Below are 15,698 nucleotides of genomic sequence, written 5' to 3'. Positions count from 1 at the left end.
GCGACATGAAAAAAAAAAAGGCGGCGTTTATATAGAGTACCTTTAGCTCACAAGGAACCTTTAGCTCACACGATTTGTCTCAGTTTTTCCAACGCTGACACCGTCATTGACACCTCACCGAGCGCGGATTTGACGTTACGACGTAGTGACCAACCGTTCTACGTCAATTCTTCGATTATCGTTCCCCCGGGGATCACGCTTACGGTAGAGCCTGGCGTGACTGTTACGTTTGACCCTGGGGTCACCTTGAGTGTCCGGGGAAGACTGGTAGCCAAAGGGCAGCCTGGTCAACGAATTCGCTTCACTGCAGCTGATACACCCAATATTCCAGCACAACGCGACAGCCCTCCCATTTGGTTTGATGGCGCTCGCCTTGCGGGAGACTTCACGTCAAGTCACGTAGGGCGTTTAGAGCTTTTGTTGGGAGGTAAGCTTGTGGAAACTCGTCTAGTTTTTATCCTTTATTTATTGCCATCAGCTTGTATCAACTTACCGTTTCGTGTTGTATTATTAGAAGTTAAATAAAACCCTACGTACGAGGTGTTTTCAGTCAATTTCAGTCAGGTGAAATACAGTTTTTATACTTTGCCCATAACACTGGTATATCTATAAATTTAATGAAATGTGTGTGTGTGTGCGTGTGTGTAAAATAGATAAGGGAGGGGGCACAGGAATAAAGATATTTACTTAGCATCACTCAGCAATAATAGAATATTACGCAAAATCAGTTTAACCATAAAATAGCTGGACCTTGTCACATATCGCTGTTTTTGTTATTTATAATTTTTACTAGTCGTGTTCCTTTAAAAGCTTTTTAAAAATATATTTCTTTCTCTATAAAAATTTTTCTTTGAAATATGAAAGAAGAAAAGAAAATGTTGGCTGTCCTTTTTTGAGCAGGCATAAATACAGATAAATGGTAGAATTTGGAGACTAGGATTATGACATGTATACTATTATATTTTCTTAAGAAGCGTATTGTTCCATTTTGTTTGGGGGAAGGAGAAGGGAGAAAGGTTTTCTCCAGAGTTAAGTGAGCATGAGTGGGACAGGAAGTCCCCTCAGCAGCCATTGCATACTACATGTATACTGGTATACTTTGCAATTTATAACATCAAATATAAGTATATTATTCTACCGTCTAGATTTATAAGCAACTTATAGCATGAAGCTAAACACCCAAACCCAATATAGAGGTGCATTTTACATGCTGAATTATCAAAAAATAAAATTGAATGAATTCGAAGTTGCATTCAATTTTTTAAAACTGTGTATAGATAAAAGTCTGTCTCAATTTTACATTTATATTTAATTTTTACCTTGTCTGTGCATAATGTAAAAAGCCTAAATGGTAACGTAGCCTATGTGCCTGTTATACTTGGCCATTTAATTTTATTTCACTTTCCGACATATTTTGCAGTGATTTAGTCATAGTTAATTATATATGACGTAAGGATGTTTTTAAAGGTACCTGTGTAACGCATGTTTCCCCGAAAAAAAAAATCAGCAAGTTTTATCTTGCCCCAGTACTTGGTCCAATAGGTAACAGGGGTTTATGTTGCTGACTGAATAATATATTGTGATTCCATGATAGTTTTAAATTTTTGATATAATATTGGGATCACAATTGGAAAACAGTTTATTTAATACTTATTTTACTGTCAGTAGGGTGTATTCCCCCACCCCTTTTATAATATTCAATGACAGCCAAAGTCCCTAAAAATAATTAACTGCTCTATACCGAAGATTATCATTTTTACAACGTCATACGTACAAGAAATAAATTAAAGAACGAAACCAGTGATGATTGAATTATTCAAAGTGGGTATCACGTTTCCACAGTTGGACGTTTTGCATTTGTGACAGTAACGTATGTTCCTTTTTGGGTTAGACGATATTTTTTTGTTATTATTTATGGTTCTATGAGAGTGAAACTTTGATACAAACTTCTTCATGTGGGACCCTAAAATAACAAAACCTAGCTTATAATCTGTTTACTTAACATTTCTAAGAGCATGCCTTTGATTTCATTTGCACCTGTATATTGAGTGTGGGTGTAAATTGTCTCACGAGACCGAGGTCGAAGTTAGCCTAGGGAGTTTTTTTTCAGTAGAATAAAAGCTTTTTTATTTTGCTGGACATTGGAGGAGTGATCATTAGGTTACATCGATATCTACATGTACACAGCTGGGATAGAGAAAACAGTTTTTCACAAAGGATCTGATGAAAAAACAATTTTTTTATCTAGCAACTGCATAATTTTCAGCAAAGACATATACCGAGTGGATAAAACATTTCACCAAAATTTACATCTTAATTTCTAAAAAAAATCTTGTAAATTTTAGTGGAATTTCGTGTTATGCTGTTATTTGGTGTTGCCCACGTTGTTGAATACAAAACTACCTGCTGTAATATTTTCATGTGTGCTGTGGGGATATTACCTACATTGTTGTACCCTGTAGGTTATTGGGACTACTCTGCGCCAGTGGCGGTGTCGTAGATTAGTGAATAATAACATTTAAAATCATTTCACCGAGCATTGTTTCGGAAAATTTTCTCTCTCTCCCATATTCAATACTAACCCATGTATACATGTATATCTGTACTCTTGTATATACTGGGTATGTATATTTCAGGAAGTTACGGCACCGTTTGTCAGAATGGCTGGAACTCGCACTGGTACTACTCCTACTACAACACCAGAGTTGCTGCTAGGATGCTGGGATATAAATATTGTACCAGAGTAAATAACAGAGGCGGTGGTACTGGGAATATTCTACTCAGTAACGTGAGATGTAATGGACACGAGGACTCTCTATGGGACTGCCGTCATGATGGGGTCCGTGTACACAACTGCTGTAAGTACGTTGTAATATTTAGGCCTATGTGTTAATTTTACTTCTCTATATATGGATCTCTTTACATATTATTTGCTTGGATTTGAATAGGGACAGCATTCTTCATCAGTATAAAGTCTTAAAGGTATTGTGCTTCTCTTCAGGAAAAATGTAAAAAAGTGGTGCCACAGTGCGTTCTTTTTTCTACTTATTCTACATTCCATCTAGATTCTTAATTGCTCGCCATCATAATGCACTCATGCAATGAGAAGTTTGCGTTTGCGCTTCAGCAACTTTGGTCTGGACGCTGGGTGCAAGATTTTGAAACATCAAAACATGGGTTTAAAATAAAAATCAAACACTTCCAATAGTCCTCCAGGGTCCCGTAACTCGAAAGTATCGAGCATTGCGACCGAGCGCAAGCGTCTCGGTTCCATAATTCGCCCATACTCGCCCCATATAATACATTGTAGCCTCTATGTGATATCGCTATTCGCAATACGCGATTCTTTCGAGTGACGGGGCCCAGTGTTACGAAAAACTTGTGTGTGACTTCGACTCCTCACTCTTTATGGATAGACAAATAGCAAATATTCCTTTATTGTGTATTTTAACAAAAGAACATCAGTGATATCCAAAATTACTTAGATAAATCCTCTGTAGTAACATTTTTACATGCGGTGGATATCTTTCGTTTTGATTACCGCAACCCTCTACTCGATGGCTGCTACTCAATGGATGACAAAAATTTACGGCAGATTCAGAATATTTCGGCACGCCTTATAACTCTCACGCCCGGGAAAATTGACACCGGTTGTAAAACAGTTGCATCAGCTCCCTGTTAGAGAAAGTATCTTATTCGAATTTTAACTTTTATTAATGGAGTTATTTATTATTCACCCCCTCTTCCTAATGAACAAAGTCAAGCATTATACTCCAGAACGTTATTTAAGATCGATATCACTCCATCATTTATTGCTGACATCATGTAAAGCCTGACTGAAAACCAACGGCGACCTAAAATCCATTTAACGTTCAGTAGACTTTACAAGCGTATATTAACAAAATAAATAATAATAAAATAAAATAAATAAACAGCTAAAATGTTCAGATAATAAGTATATAGTACAAAGTAGAGTTTAAAATCCAGTAATAAAACTTTTTAAATATAAGTTCTCTTTTGAAATTGCTTTCAGTCCCTATAGTGTTTAAGTACATCGCGCCTAACTTTGTGTCAGCTATTTCAGAAAAGGATGATGAAACATTCTATATGCTAGCTAAATAGGTTATGTATGGATTTTGATGAAATAAGTGTTTAGATTTTGGTGGGAATCTATCACCTGGTTCATCATCTGGATCCAAGAGTCTTAAAAAGGTTCTTCACCATTGCAAGATACGGCCAATGAGTTTGACCCTTTGTGCAATGAACGTGCTCGCAACTACCTACTGGTGCAACGATTTCTCAGTGTTTGGCAGAGGTCTGCGCTGTCTGAGTGCTTTTCTATAGTTGAAAAATAAAAGTACCATTTTCATATTTTGTACGTCCACCATACTGGGTAACAGCAGTGGGTGATTATTTTTAATAGTCTGTCAAAATAATCCTATTCGTTGGATTACAACGGGGGTGCAAGGGTATACAACAAACAATTTTATATTTCCAAACATTGCTGTGTATTTAAAACTTCTTAATTCTTAGCCGAAAATGACAGCGCTTAAATATGGGACACCGGCATACCAGTCTGTTTTGCAGGCTTATATTATGAAAAAGAAAGCTCTCAGAATAGCATTGTCATGTCTTTTGGTCGTTTCAGGGGTCATTTAAGGCACACATATTAGAAGAAAAACAAAAATTGCTCTTCGTCGCAAATTTTGATGGGCGGAGAAAACGGGTTGTTGTGCGTTACTATCGTTTCCGTATTTAACTTCAGTACAAAGTATTATCTCCCATAGACATGAACTATACAAACCGTTCAATTTCGGAATTTTAAATACCTCAAATACCCTCTGCTTTTCATTAAACAACACTGTGTAAGGAATCCTGTCACCTGAGCGTGTAATCACAGGTGTTATAACCCAATCCTGTTTCGTATCCTCCAGACTCGTTCGGCAACGAAACCACAGTTAGCGTGTAGTTTCATTTCCCCATTCAGATTCGGCCCAGTGACTTAGCGTAAATAGAGGAGATATCCATTGATGAAGTTATGACCCGGTCACATGAATATTGAATAAGACTAATTAAATTAGCTATACTCGGTCCCCACTTTTTGGCGTGTAACTCACGAAAAACGACTTCATGCCATCGCTATTTAACCGCCAATTCAGGATAGCTGGGAGCTTTCTCAACTCTGTGTAGTTAAGTGTGCTCTTCCCTGATAATTTCTTTATGTGTTTAATGTCACACTTTCCCCACTTAATGAATATGAAGCAAATACCCTGTACGATGTATATTATATAAACAGAAAGCGTGCACACAAGAGATGGTTTCATGTCATCACTGTTAAAAAGCCGATTTAGGATCGTAGCGTGCTTTCCCAACTCTTTGAAGTTTAGTGCACTCTTTCCTAATAATTTTGTATGTGATTAATGTTACATTGTCAAAAATGTATGAATATAAAACAATATACAATGCATATTCTAAGCGGAAAGCATGCTCACAAGATCGGCGCCATGTTGCCCATGTCCCGATGTTGTTACCCTGTATCGCGGACGTGCAGACATGATTTTTTTTGTTTTCGTTAACATTTTCTAAAATGTCGTGCATGACATTCTGTCGTTTTTCAGTTCACAGTCAAGACGTGTGGCTGCAGTGTTCAGGTTACTCTGGATATCGCGGGGATGCCAACGAAACAGCCAAGTACTGGTCTGGGATACAGCTGGTGACTAACTCCTCCGAACCAGGAGTAAGTGATCTCCAATATGTCGACGTTGAATTCGCCGGTCTTCCTAACATCGAGACACACTCAAACGATACGGCAGCCATATCTGTCTCTGGAACCCCGCCTGTGCTTGAAAACCTCAATATAACAAATGTTATCGGTAATGGCGTTCTACTTAGAGATATAGCTGGGCATGCGTTAATCAATGATAGTTACATCGAGGCCAGTTTGGGCAACGGGGTTTCCTTCAGAAGCTTTGGTGGTGATCTAGCAATGAACAATGTCCAGATATCTAATGTCAACAAAGCAGGCGTATATTACAACCGGACACTACCACTTCCTTCCTATAAGATGTGCCTCACGCCGGAAACAACGGTTCCTGATGGACAACCGCTCATAGTCAGCTTTGACAGTACGGACCTTCACCTGGGGTTAGAGACGTCGTGCTCTCAGGTAAGTCAAGTCACCCTTATTTTAACTCAATTAAATCATGAAAAGTCATCAATAGCGGGTATGACCTTCAGCAGCCGCTTGCAGCGCCCTCATCCTACATGGCATACCCTGTGACAAGAGTTTTAGAGTTTGGATTGGGATATCATTCCACGCAGTGATATTTGCCTGTCGCATTTCATCACTTTTTACCTGCCGATGGCCATAGCTACTGATTCTGTGAGTTACTTCGCCCACAGGTTTTCACTTGGGTTCATGTCTGGGGAGTTTGAAGACCAGGGCAGTTGCTGAACCTATTGGTGATTCTGCGAGCTCGATGAGGTGTTGCGCAGTGGTCTTGGTACACAAAGTTGTTCCTGAAGATGACTCTTACAAATCGAAGCATTGTTTGCTGTAGAATGTCTCTGTAGGAATCCTGATTGAGGTTGCCTCCTAGAAATACCAACTGGTTCTGCGCACCGGCATGAAATGCTCCCCAAACAGAGACATTACCACCCTCTGCTTGCCCCCTTTAGTACACGATCATCGTTTTATGCCTCTCGTACACGTCGGCGGACACGGATTCGACCGTCAACCTGAAAAATCCATATCAGGCCTCATCACTGAAAACGATGTGATTCCAGTGTTTTGGCTGCAAACGCACGTGGTCCACAGCCCATTGCAGACGTCGCTGTATATGAATTGCTGTTAACAGTGGTTTCTCTACTGGTCCCCGTGCAAAATAACCGGCTTGCAGTAATCTCTTGTTCACGAGGGACCTTGAAACGTGCGTTTGAATGACATTCTGCCACTCTTTTCTGAGGTCACTGGTTGTCTTTGTACGACCAGCACGGCAAGAAGAAGGGGATCCTGTCTTCTTGGTGTGATACGCGGACACCCTTGTCGAGGTTTGGAGAAGGTGCCCCTGTTGTAGCATTTCTTTGGAGGACTTGACTAACGGTCCCTGATAAATGTTGAATTGCCTGGCAGTGACTGTCCGTTTCTGGTCATTTTCTCTGAGAGCAAGAATCCCATAGTAAGCTGTGTTGCTTAGCTGTCGAACCATATCTTCTCTAAGGTACCTGTCAAGTTTCAGAGCGACCCCTTTGTTGCTTCTCTTAATACACTCCAAAGATTGACCAAACCCATACGTTTTTATGCAAGGGCAGAAATTGCCGAAAAGACCACCCCTCACAATTCTGACCACCGAACATACAATGCATGCATCAATTGTTTCGGGAGTTGTGTGGTAATTAGGTAACACACCTGGCTACACATGGAGTGACACCTCATTTTTGCATTTAAAACAATAAGAGAAAATATAATTTGTAGAAAATTTAACCGCCAAACATAATATTTCATATTAAGTAGTAAGTTTTTATATGATTTCCGAACTTTGCTAGGCTGTAAAATGTGCCATTCTGTGATGTTTGAAAATGCCTAATGAGCTTCACCATATTGTTGGCGTTAAATTCACAAAGGAACGTTCCCCTGCATTTGTTACAAGAATGAATATTCATTTAAGTCTTATAATATTTTTATCTGGATGTATAACTACAGTTTTTTGAGATCAAGGTTCTCTTTAACCACCCAAAATGGACCAATGTAATTAAAGTTACAAATGGTTTCTCTTTTTCCGCATAATTCTCGGCTTTGTTGTCTTTTAAAGAGGCTTCATCAGTGAGTGTTAGTCCTTCTGTTAACCAATAGGAGGATCCGCGGTCAAGATGACATTATACAGTGTATAAAGGGCTACAGGGGGTAATGGCAGACCTTGATGCAAAACAGTCTATCGTTTCTTCCACCGCGAGTCCCTTTATTTAATGTAATGTAATACTCATTACCCGTTTCATTTGACACTCTCTCTTTTTATCTCCCTTCCCCTTTCTCTTGTTAGAAGGAGGGTAAATAATTAAGCACTCAAAATCTGCACCACCAATCTTCAGAAAAACATAAGTCAACGAACCAATGGGCTGATCCACAACATCCGACACAGCAGAATGAATCAAATAACAGCTAGCACAAATTTATATGCAGTTAGCTATAGTGTCACCACATACATAATCAGCTGCACGCGCGAAGCTGTTGAACAAAAGGATAGTTCGCTACGGGAGACCGTTTTTTTTTTACCTAAGTACTCTAAGGGGGCGTGGCTACCCAGGCGACCAGGGGATTAGGCTAGTTACTATATGCCGTCAACAATCGTTTAGCGACCCTATCATTATACACTCTCTCTATTGTATTTTCCACCGCATTAATCGCAGTGTAATCTTCAAATGGTCCACGGGGTAAATGTACACATTCTTAATCCTAGTACGGTATAAATGTATAGGGTAGGTATTAAATGTTGACTTCTCTTCATTCTGGGGACAAATATTTATATGTTAATGTCATATAATATATAGAAAACATTTGTTTTTTACGTTTTCTTATTACAACCATCTATGTTCAGGCTCAATTCCTTTTTTCCAATATGGCCGCCAGCAAGGGTATTCTTAAGGTTTTATAAGACTTAATTTTTTTAACATTTTTTTTCAGTAGGGACTTACTGCAAAAAATTGTAATTAGGTATTTTAGAAAGCTCTATATCCAAATTAAAACATAATAAAAATCTAGAAAAATCTAAGTAGTGGAAAAGGGTTTTTAAGGGAGCTTTCCCAAGATAGCCACCATTATATTGCATCACTGTAAGTAAATGGTGTCTTTTAATTTAGGTGGTATTTTGCTAAGATGAATGGGGGTTAATCCTTGAAATATACACAAAGTTGTCGACAAAGAATAATTTGTTGAAAAGATAAGCTTACTTAAAAGGAATTATTCACCAAAGGTCACTGGCCTGGGGTCAAAGGTCAGGCAAAGGTCATTTGTACAGATTTTTAACATGAAAATTTGCCTAAAAGTTTGCAATAAATGTTTTTAAAGATTGGTTATTGAAACTTTTGGTGTTAATTACAATTATTACATCACTCACAACAAATCTATGACGTTTGGCTGCAAAATATATGTATTTTTAGGAGAAATATGAGACAAATTGTGAAAAATCAGATGGATAAAAATTATGTATAAGTGGCTGGGTAGGTAATTAATATTGACTTCTTTTCATTCTGAGGACAAAGATTTCTATGTAAATGTCATATAATATATAGAAAACACTTGTTTTTTTTTACATGTTCTTCTTACACCCATTTACGTTCCGGTTCAATGCATTTTTTCAATATGGCGGTCAGTAAGTGCATTCATAAGGTTTTATAAGACATAATTTTTTGAACGTTTTTTTTTCAGTAGGGACTTATTTCAAAAAATGTAATGAGGTATTTCAGAAAGCTTAATATCCAAAATTAAACATAATAAAAATCTAGAAAAATCTAAGTAGTGAAAAAAGGTTTTTAAGGCAGCTTTTCCAAGATGGCCGCCATTATATTGCGTCACTGTAAGTAAATGGTGTTGTTTAATTTAGATAGTATTGTGCTAGAAATAAATGGAAGTAAAACCTCGAAATACACACAAAGTTAAAGAAAATGACATATTCACTGAAAAAAGCTTATTTAATAGGAATTATTCACTAAAGGTCACTGGCTTGAGTCAAAGTTCAGGCAAAGACCATTTGTACAGATTTTCCCTAAAGTGTTGCCTAAAATTGCAAGTTATGTTTTTGCCTTGTTTTTGAAGGCAATTGAATTTGTTTGGGTGTTAAATATAATCATTATTTCATTCACAACAACTCTGTGAGATTTGGCTTCAAATATGGCTCTTTAGGATAAATATGAGTCTAAGTGTGAAAAATTAGACAAATAAGGATAAGACTTCTTTTCATTCTGGCCGGGAACAAATAATTCTTTGCTAATATCATAAATATATGATATATGAAAAACACTTGTTTTTTTTAATTTATTTATTTATTATACCCATCTATGTACCTGTTCTAAGTATTTTCCAATATGGCTGTCAGCAAGATAATTCATAAGGCTGTCTTCAGTAAATATTCCACTCAAGATTGTGTCTTTACCCCCCTTTCTTAATATATTGATGAATAAGTAATGGAGGTAAAAAGTTGTACAGTTAAAAGTGGCACCAAACACAATATGAGTCTTTTTTCGAAGAGTACATGCCTATAGATTTTTAGATCAATCTATCCCCGTGGGTAGTCTCACTAGATTGTTGTCAGCCTGACCAACTTAAATGTCTGTCCTGCCTACTAAAAGCTGTTAGGGGGTAATTAACTTTTGTGCGCGCTCGGCTCTCGGAACCTGACAGCAATTTAGCATGAACCCCCAAGGAGTTAGGTCGATCCGGATAGATTGATCTAAATCTATGGGAACCCAGTCTAAGACAGACTGAAATGTTGCATCAATTGGACAAGTAATCATATAATCAGCCAGGCCAAATGTACTGCTGGCCTGTCCAAATAGGTTTGAGTGTCCAACTGCATAAACTTTTTGGAAACAGATTCCTAATTGAATGGATTCTGTTGCTCGTACTCCTAATAGTAAGATATGAGAGGGGCTCCAGGGCCACACAAGGGACAGAATCCTGGAGTATTTGTTGCCACATTCACCAACATGGAAAACCCCAATATCTAGGAATAAGATCTTATCAGAAACCATTTTTTGGAAACTGTCCTTACCTGCTTTCCAGCCACAGCCCAAACAGCTATGTAATGATTACATGGGCAAATGGTGACTAGAGGGAATCACCCAGCAAAAGCATCTGTTATGTCTCTTTCTCTGATAGATATAGATCTACAGAAAGAACTGTCATGCATCTACCCCACATTGAATTTAATTTATTCACGCGTTCAACAGTTCAGAGCAACCCCCAATAATTACCTTTAATCAACCACTGTGGAGGAAGGACCAGACTACTGAACAAGAATCCAATATACTACCATCTCCAGTTGCAAGGCTTGTTGGCTTCCACACAGAGATGAGCTACCTTTAGTGCATATGTCAACCCATGACAGGATCAGGACTTTGAGAACTTCTTGAAACTATATTTGCTGTCAATACAGTAAGTCACATGATTCCCAGGGAATGCTCTGGCTAGGGCAATGAGGGTCCAGCTATTACTTGATCTATCCCTCATTGCACTTCTCATCTTCAAGCTTTTGCGGTATAATGTGCCAGCCACTGTTGCTCAAAACAAGAAGCACAGCACAGTGAAACACAGTGCACAGATGACATTGAAGGTACATGCATGCATTGTCTGGGTGATTTCCAATTGATGGAGACAGAGCCGACAACCAGATCTCCATTCTTTGGACCATGGTAACATCACATGTGGGAGAGAGTGAATTTTTGACAAAGACAGACCAGCAACTGGCTGTTGAGAAAACCACTTTGAAAAGTCAAGGAACTGCAAGGTTCAGGGTACAATTTATGGACATTTCCTCTTTGCTAGAACAGGCAATATAGTCAGATGGGTTTGAAAGTGAAGGTGAGGTCCAGTACATTTTAGATGGTGTGGCGCTTCTTCATCACACACCAGGGAGATATAGGAGAGCTATAGTGTAGCATTATAAAGGGATCATCTTGGATGTCCCCTCTACTAAGCTATGGTTCTGCACACCTAGTTAGATCCAATTAACAGTATGAGCACAGCTATTGTCTTCACAGATGAGACGAAGCTGTAGAGTGGAAAAGAAAAAAATTCTTACCAACAAATAAAACAAACAGGTTCATTTATTTCCTTGGTGAGAAGTTGGGAGGTGTTGCAGTTAAAGTAATCCAAGTTTCAGGTGATGCAGACCTCCATATTTCATTTAAATAATGAAAGTTTATCTGAAGCGCACATCATATGATCATAATCTTCTGAGCCTTGTCCCAAAGCCATAATTGCTCGCAATGTCATTTTCTTGTTTTTGAAGTGAAATCTAGGTCATCCCTGGTGAAGACAGTTAGGCACTAATTGACTGGTCAGTTATTTTTAACTAAGATTCAAATGGAATAAGACATTGAACTAAGTGTAGGGACAGGATGGCAATACATTTTAAGTAGGAAATGATGTTGTTTACTTCAGGCAAGTTTATCTTGGTGCATGAATTGGATAAAGAGTTCCTTTAAAATCATTTTATTTAAGTCTTTATGTCCTGGCCAATCTAGTACAACAACAGAAAGTGGTAAAAGACCATAAATGTACTTTTGAGCTTATTTTTTATTCAATTTTTAACTTCAAATTTGGTAATTTGTAGCCGCCATTTTAGTTTTGGCGGCCATTTTGTATTTTGCTGAGGCTATCTGCATTTGATTTAATTGGAGAGAAGTGGCACAACATCCCTTTATGGATTTTGTACCATTTTAACAAGCTTTTGTTGAAACCAGGTGGAGCAAATTTGCACCTACTAACTGTAGATCTCTGTGCTGGCGGCCATTTTTGATTTTCCCCAAAAAATACCTTTTCCACTACTTGGATTTTTCTAGATTTTTAATATGATCATATGGACCACTCAAAGACTCAAAAAAACCATACTACAATTTTTTTGCAATTAGTCCCGGGTTAAACCATTTTTTCTTAGACTATAAACCCCGCTAACTAAACGATGGATGAAATTGTGTTTCATAAACAGTGTTTAAACAGTCCGTTAGTTGTTTGAACACTGTTTATGAAACACAATTTGGCTGTTTGAACACTGTTTATGAAACAAGTTAATGGGTGTTAGGAGAATTTATCCACTGGTAAGACTTATCCACTGGTTAGTGCTAAACGTCCATTATAAAACTGGGCCCAGCATATTACGAAATCTGCTCGCTTTTCTATGCGATTCAGTAAACTGTGCATTGTCCGTAATTTACAAAAAAAAAAAAAAAAAAAAAAAAAAATCGTTAAACACTCTTTGTACGTTGGAAGACGAAAGTAAACCTTGTTAAAACTAAAGGGATATTATTAAATAGTTTTCGATTGAGTTCAGATGTAGCGCATGCAGCCTGTGCTTGGATGTGGTTTTTTTGTACAAAGTTATCTTGGACAAAGGCAAAACAAACGTCAGCAAGACAAAAAAGGTAATCTAAAGACTGTGTCACCCTGTGCGTGCAACTTTTGGGCAACCTCTTTGCAACCTCAGTCGCAAGGAGTTGCCATAGTTTTTAAAGTGGTCGCATAAGGTTGCTAACAGGTTGCCTGCGATCGAAGACACATGAAGGACTTTTTTTTGTGCAACGACAACCAGTGCGACTAAAGATGAAAAATATCGGTATCCTTAAGTTTTCCTATCGTCCTCTTCTTGGTGGTCAGTAGGTTGCTATAACCAAGAGCATACGATTTGCAACTGCACGGCCGATTGACAGTATTTAGTCGTCTTGTGGCTTACAAGTTTTTTTTACCAGTCACAAGTAGTCGGCAACAGGTCGCTAGAAGGTGGCAGCTGTAACTGCATCGTCTATTGACGGCCTCCAGTGGCTTGGTCGCTAACAGGTTTTTTACCGGTCGCAGGCATTCGAAAATATGTCACGGGAAGGTAGCAAGCGACTGCAATAAAAAAGGCGTAGGATAGTGGTCTATTTGGGCAAAGATTTTTTCCATAATTTGGCATGTATGCCTTTTAAATATCAAGATAATAAATTATAATATTTTAGAAAAAGAAAACATAAATTGCATTTTTGGCAAGATTTTACACTAATTGCCAAGGCTTTCATATACCACGCATTTCAAACTTACGAAACAAAAAATAAAATAAATGTGAGGCTAAAAATTAATGCACGTTTTTTTGACGCTAAGTTTAATTTATTCTTTCATTTTGTAAAAATCATAGGTAAAATACCGATAACCTCAATGTTTTATCGCTGTATGTCATTTAAAATTGGCAAAGCTACATTATCTGTGTAAACAATGAAACAAATACATGAATTGGATACCGCAAGTAGGTTTTTCGGTCGCCAGGAGGTTATCGGTGCTGCACCGCAAACCGGCGCAACCGGATATTAACCCAATGTTTATTTGTTGCAACCAGTCGCCGACCTTTTTGCCACCGGTAACAGTTGCAATTTGCAAAGATTCGTTTAGTGTGACCGTAACCAAACAGGCCTTGCAACCTCAGAGAGATTAAGTATTTGAACAAGAAAATATTAAAGGGTATTATAAGATTAATAAGGATTAAAACATATTCAAATTTATGTTCTTATTACAGCACTGGTTTCGTTAGGCGAGGGTGTAGTCTGTTAAAAAATTCACGAAACATTGCTGGTTTATTTTTAAGAAGGAAATGAAGTCTTCCTTATTTTCAAGTCCATGTTCTTTCATTAAATGTTTTATTTATTATTATTATTACCAAACTTGCAACCCGAGGGTTGGATAATTACAATCATTGCGTCATAGTTGAATAAAACCATTAGTAAGTATATAAGAATAAAGGAATATTAAAACACATATGTAAACACATTTAAAACACTATATCTAAAATGCAAGGTTTAAAAAAGAAATAAAAGTCTATCAGTTAATTCTGAAACTTGTATATGGCACTTGTTAAAAAGTCACTCATTGATCGTTTGGTTTTAATTTTAGGTTTTTTGAATGCTTCCTGTTCCCTTAATGAATATTTGACATTTTGTTTTGGTTGTAAAAGATAATGCAGTCTATGATCAGGTTCATTTGAAATACTGATAAACAATTTTTTGCATGCATTGAGCCGTCTGTCACTCAGTAGTTCAAGTTTACTATGTTCACAAGCAGCGTCATATTCAAGATCAGGATAAATTGTCTTAAGAGCTCTTTCTTGAGACTTTTCTACTAGGGCAGTAAATTCATTCGTTAACCCAAAGTGCCAGACATTGCTGTGGACTTGAAAACCTTTCATCATTGCAAACTACGCCGGCTTTAGGGATTTAGAGTAATTAAGAGGATTGATGCATTGAGCAGAGCATTTCCTTATCACCAACAAGTATGGTATAAATCAGCTGTATAGTCACTGTTAGATAGTGCCCAGCAAATTGTATTTACTTCTACTATCTTTTTGTAGGTAACAACGTTGAGGTTTTTGTCCGACAATGATTGAGTAAAGACGCTTTGTATGAGACATCGTGCTAGGGGATAGACAAACGCAACGTCAAAGATTTATATCGTATTATATCGTCATTTTGTAGGTGTTTTGGAGCCGAAGCTCAGCGCAGATCTTGGCAGTGCGCATACTATATATAAGGACAAGTTGGCGTGGAAATGTTAACATTCTGGATATATATGACGGAAACAGTACAAACCACGAGCGACTTGAGAGAGTGCATATGTATGGTGATGAGGTAACCATGCCGTCTCCTCTCTACACAACTGGCGGGTCAGTCTTGTTGTCATTCTCAAGACTGAATATTAATTTTTGGGAACGGTACCAAGGAATGTTTTCAATCCAGTCGGTTGCAGGTGAGTGAACCTGTATTTGCGAACACTTTTTGTAAGCCTAATTTTATGGAACTTTGCAGCAAAGATTAAAACCCATATCATTTTAAAGAAGGGAAATGACAGTGGACGATTTAGACCAACGTACATATGGCATTATTTACACTATAGCATTCCTATACCAGTAACTATGCCTCTGTCAATGGGAACATGGTATACATTTTCAGCTTCAGTCATA

At 37.8% G+C, this 15,698-nt stretch overlaps 1 protein-coding gene across 1 annotated transcript in view; it reads left to right on the top strand.

The window, feature by feature from the left end:
* The window catches only part of LOC106153054 (uncharacterized), a 77,260-nt gene that overhangs the window by 15,833 nt on the left and 45,729 nt on the right, over window positions 1-15,698 (top strand). The window contains exons 2-5 of the mRNA XM_086997510.1: window positions 65-427; window positions 2,637-2,858; window positions 5,619-6,166; window positions 15,214-15,484. Of these exons, the coding sequence (XP_086853636.1) occupies window positions 65-427; window positions 2,637-2,858; window positions 5,619-6,166; window positions 15,214-15,484 (1,404 nt within the window). The remainder of the gene's footprint in view (window positions 1-64; window positions 428-2,636; window positions 2,859-5,618; window positions 6,167-15,213; window positions 15,485-15,698) is intronic.

Source organism: Lingula anatina, chromosome 10 (assembly GCF_051362555.1).
Source record: "Lingula anatina isolate TDL-2025a chromosome 10, LinAna3.0, whole genome shotgun sequence".
NCBI classification, from domain to species: Eukaryota; Metazoa; Brachiopoda; class Lingulata; order Lingulida; family Lingulidae; genus Lingula; species Lingula anatina.
Note: the sequence above shows the minus strand (reverse complement) of the source record. Positions and strands in the feature narration are given on the sequence as shown.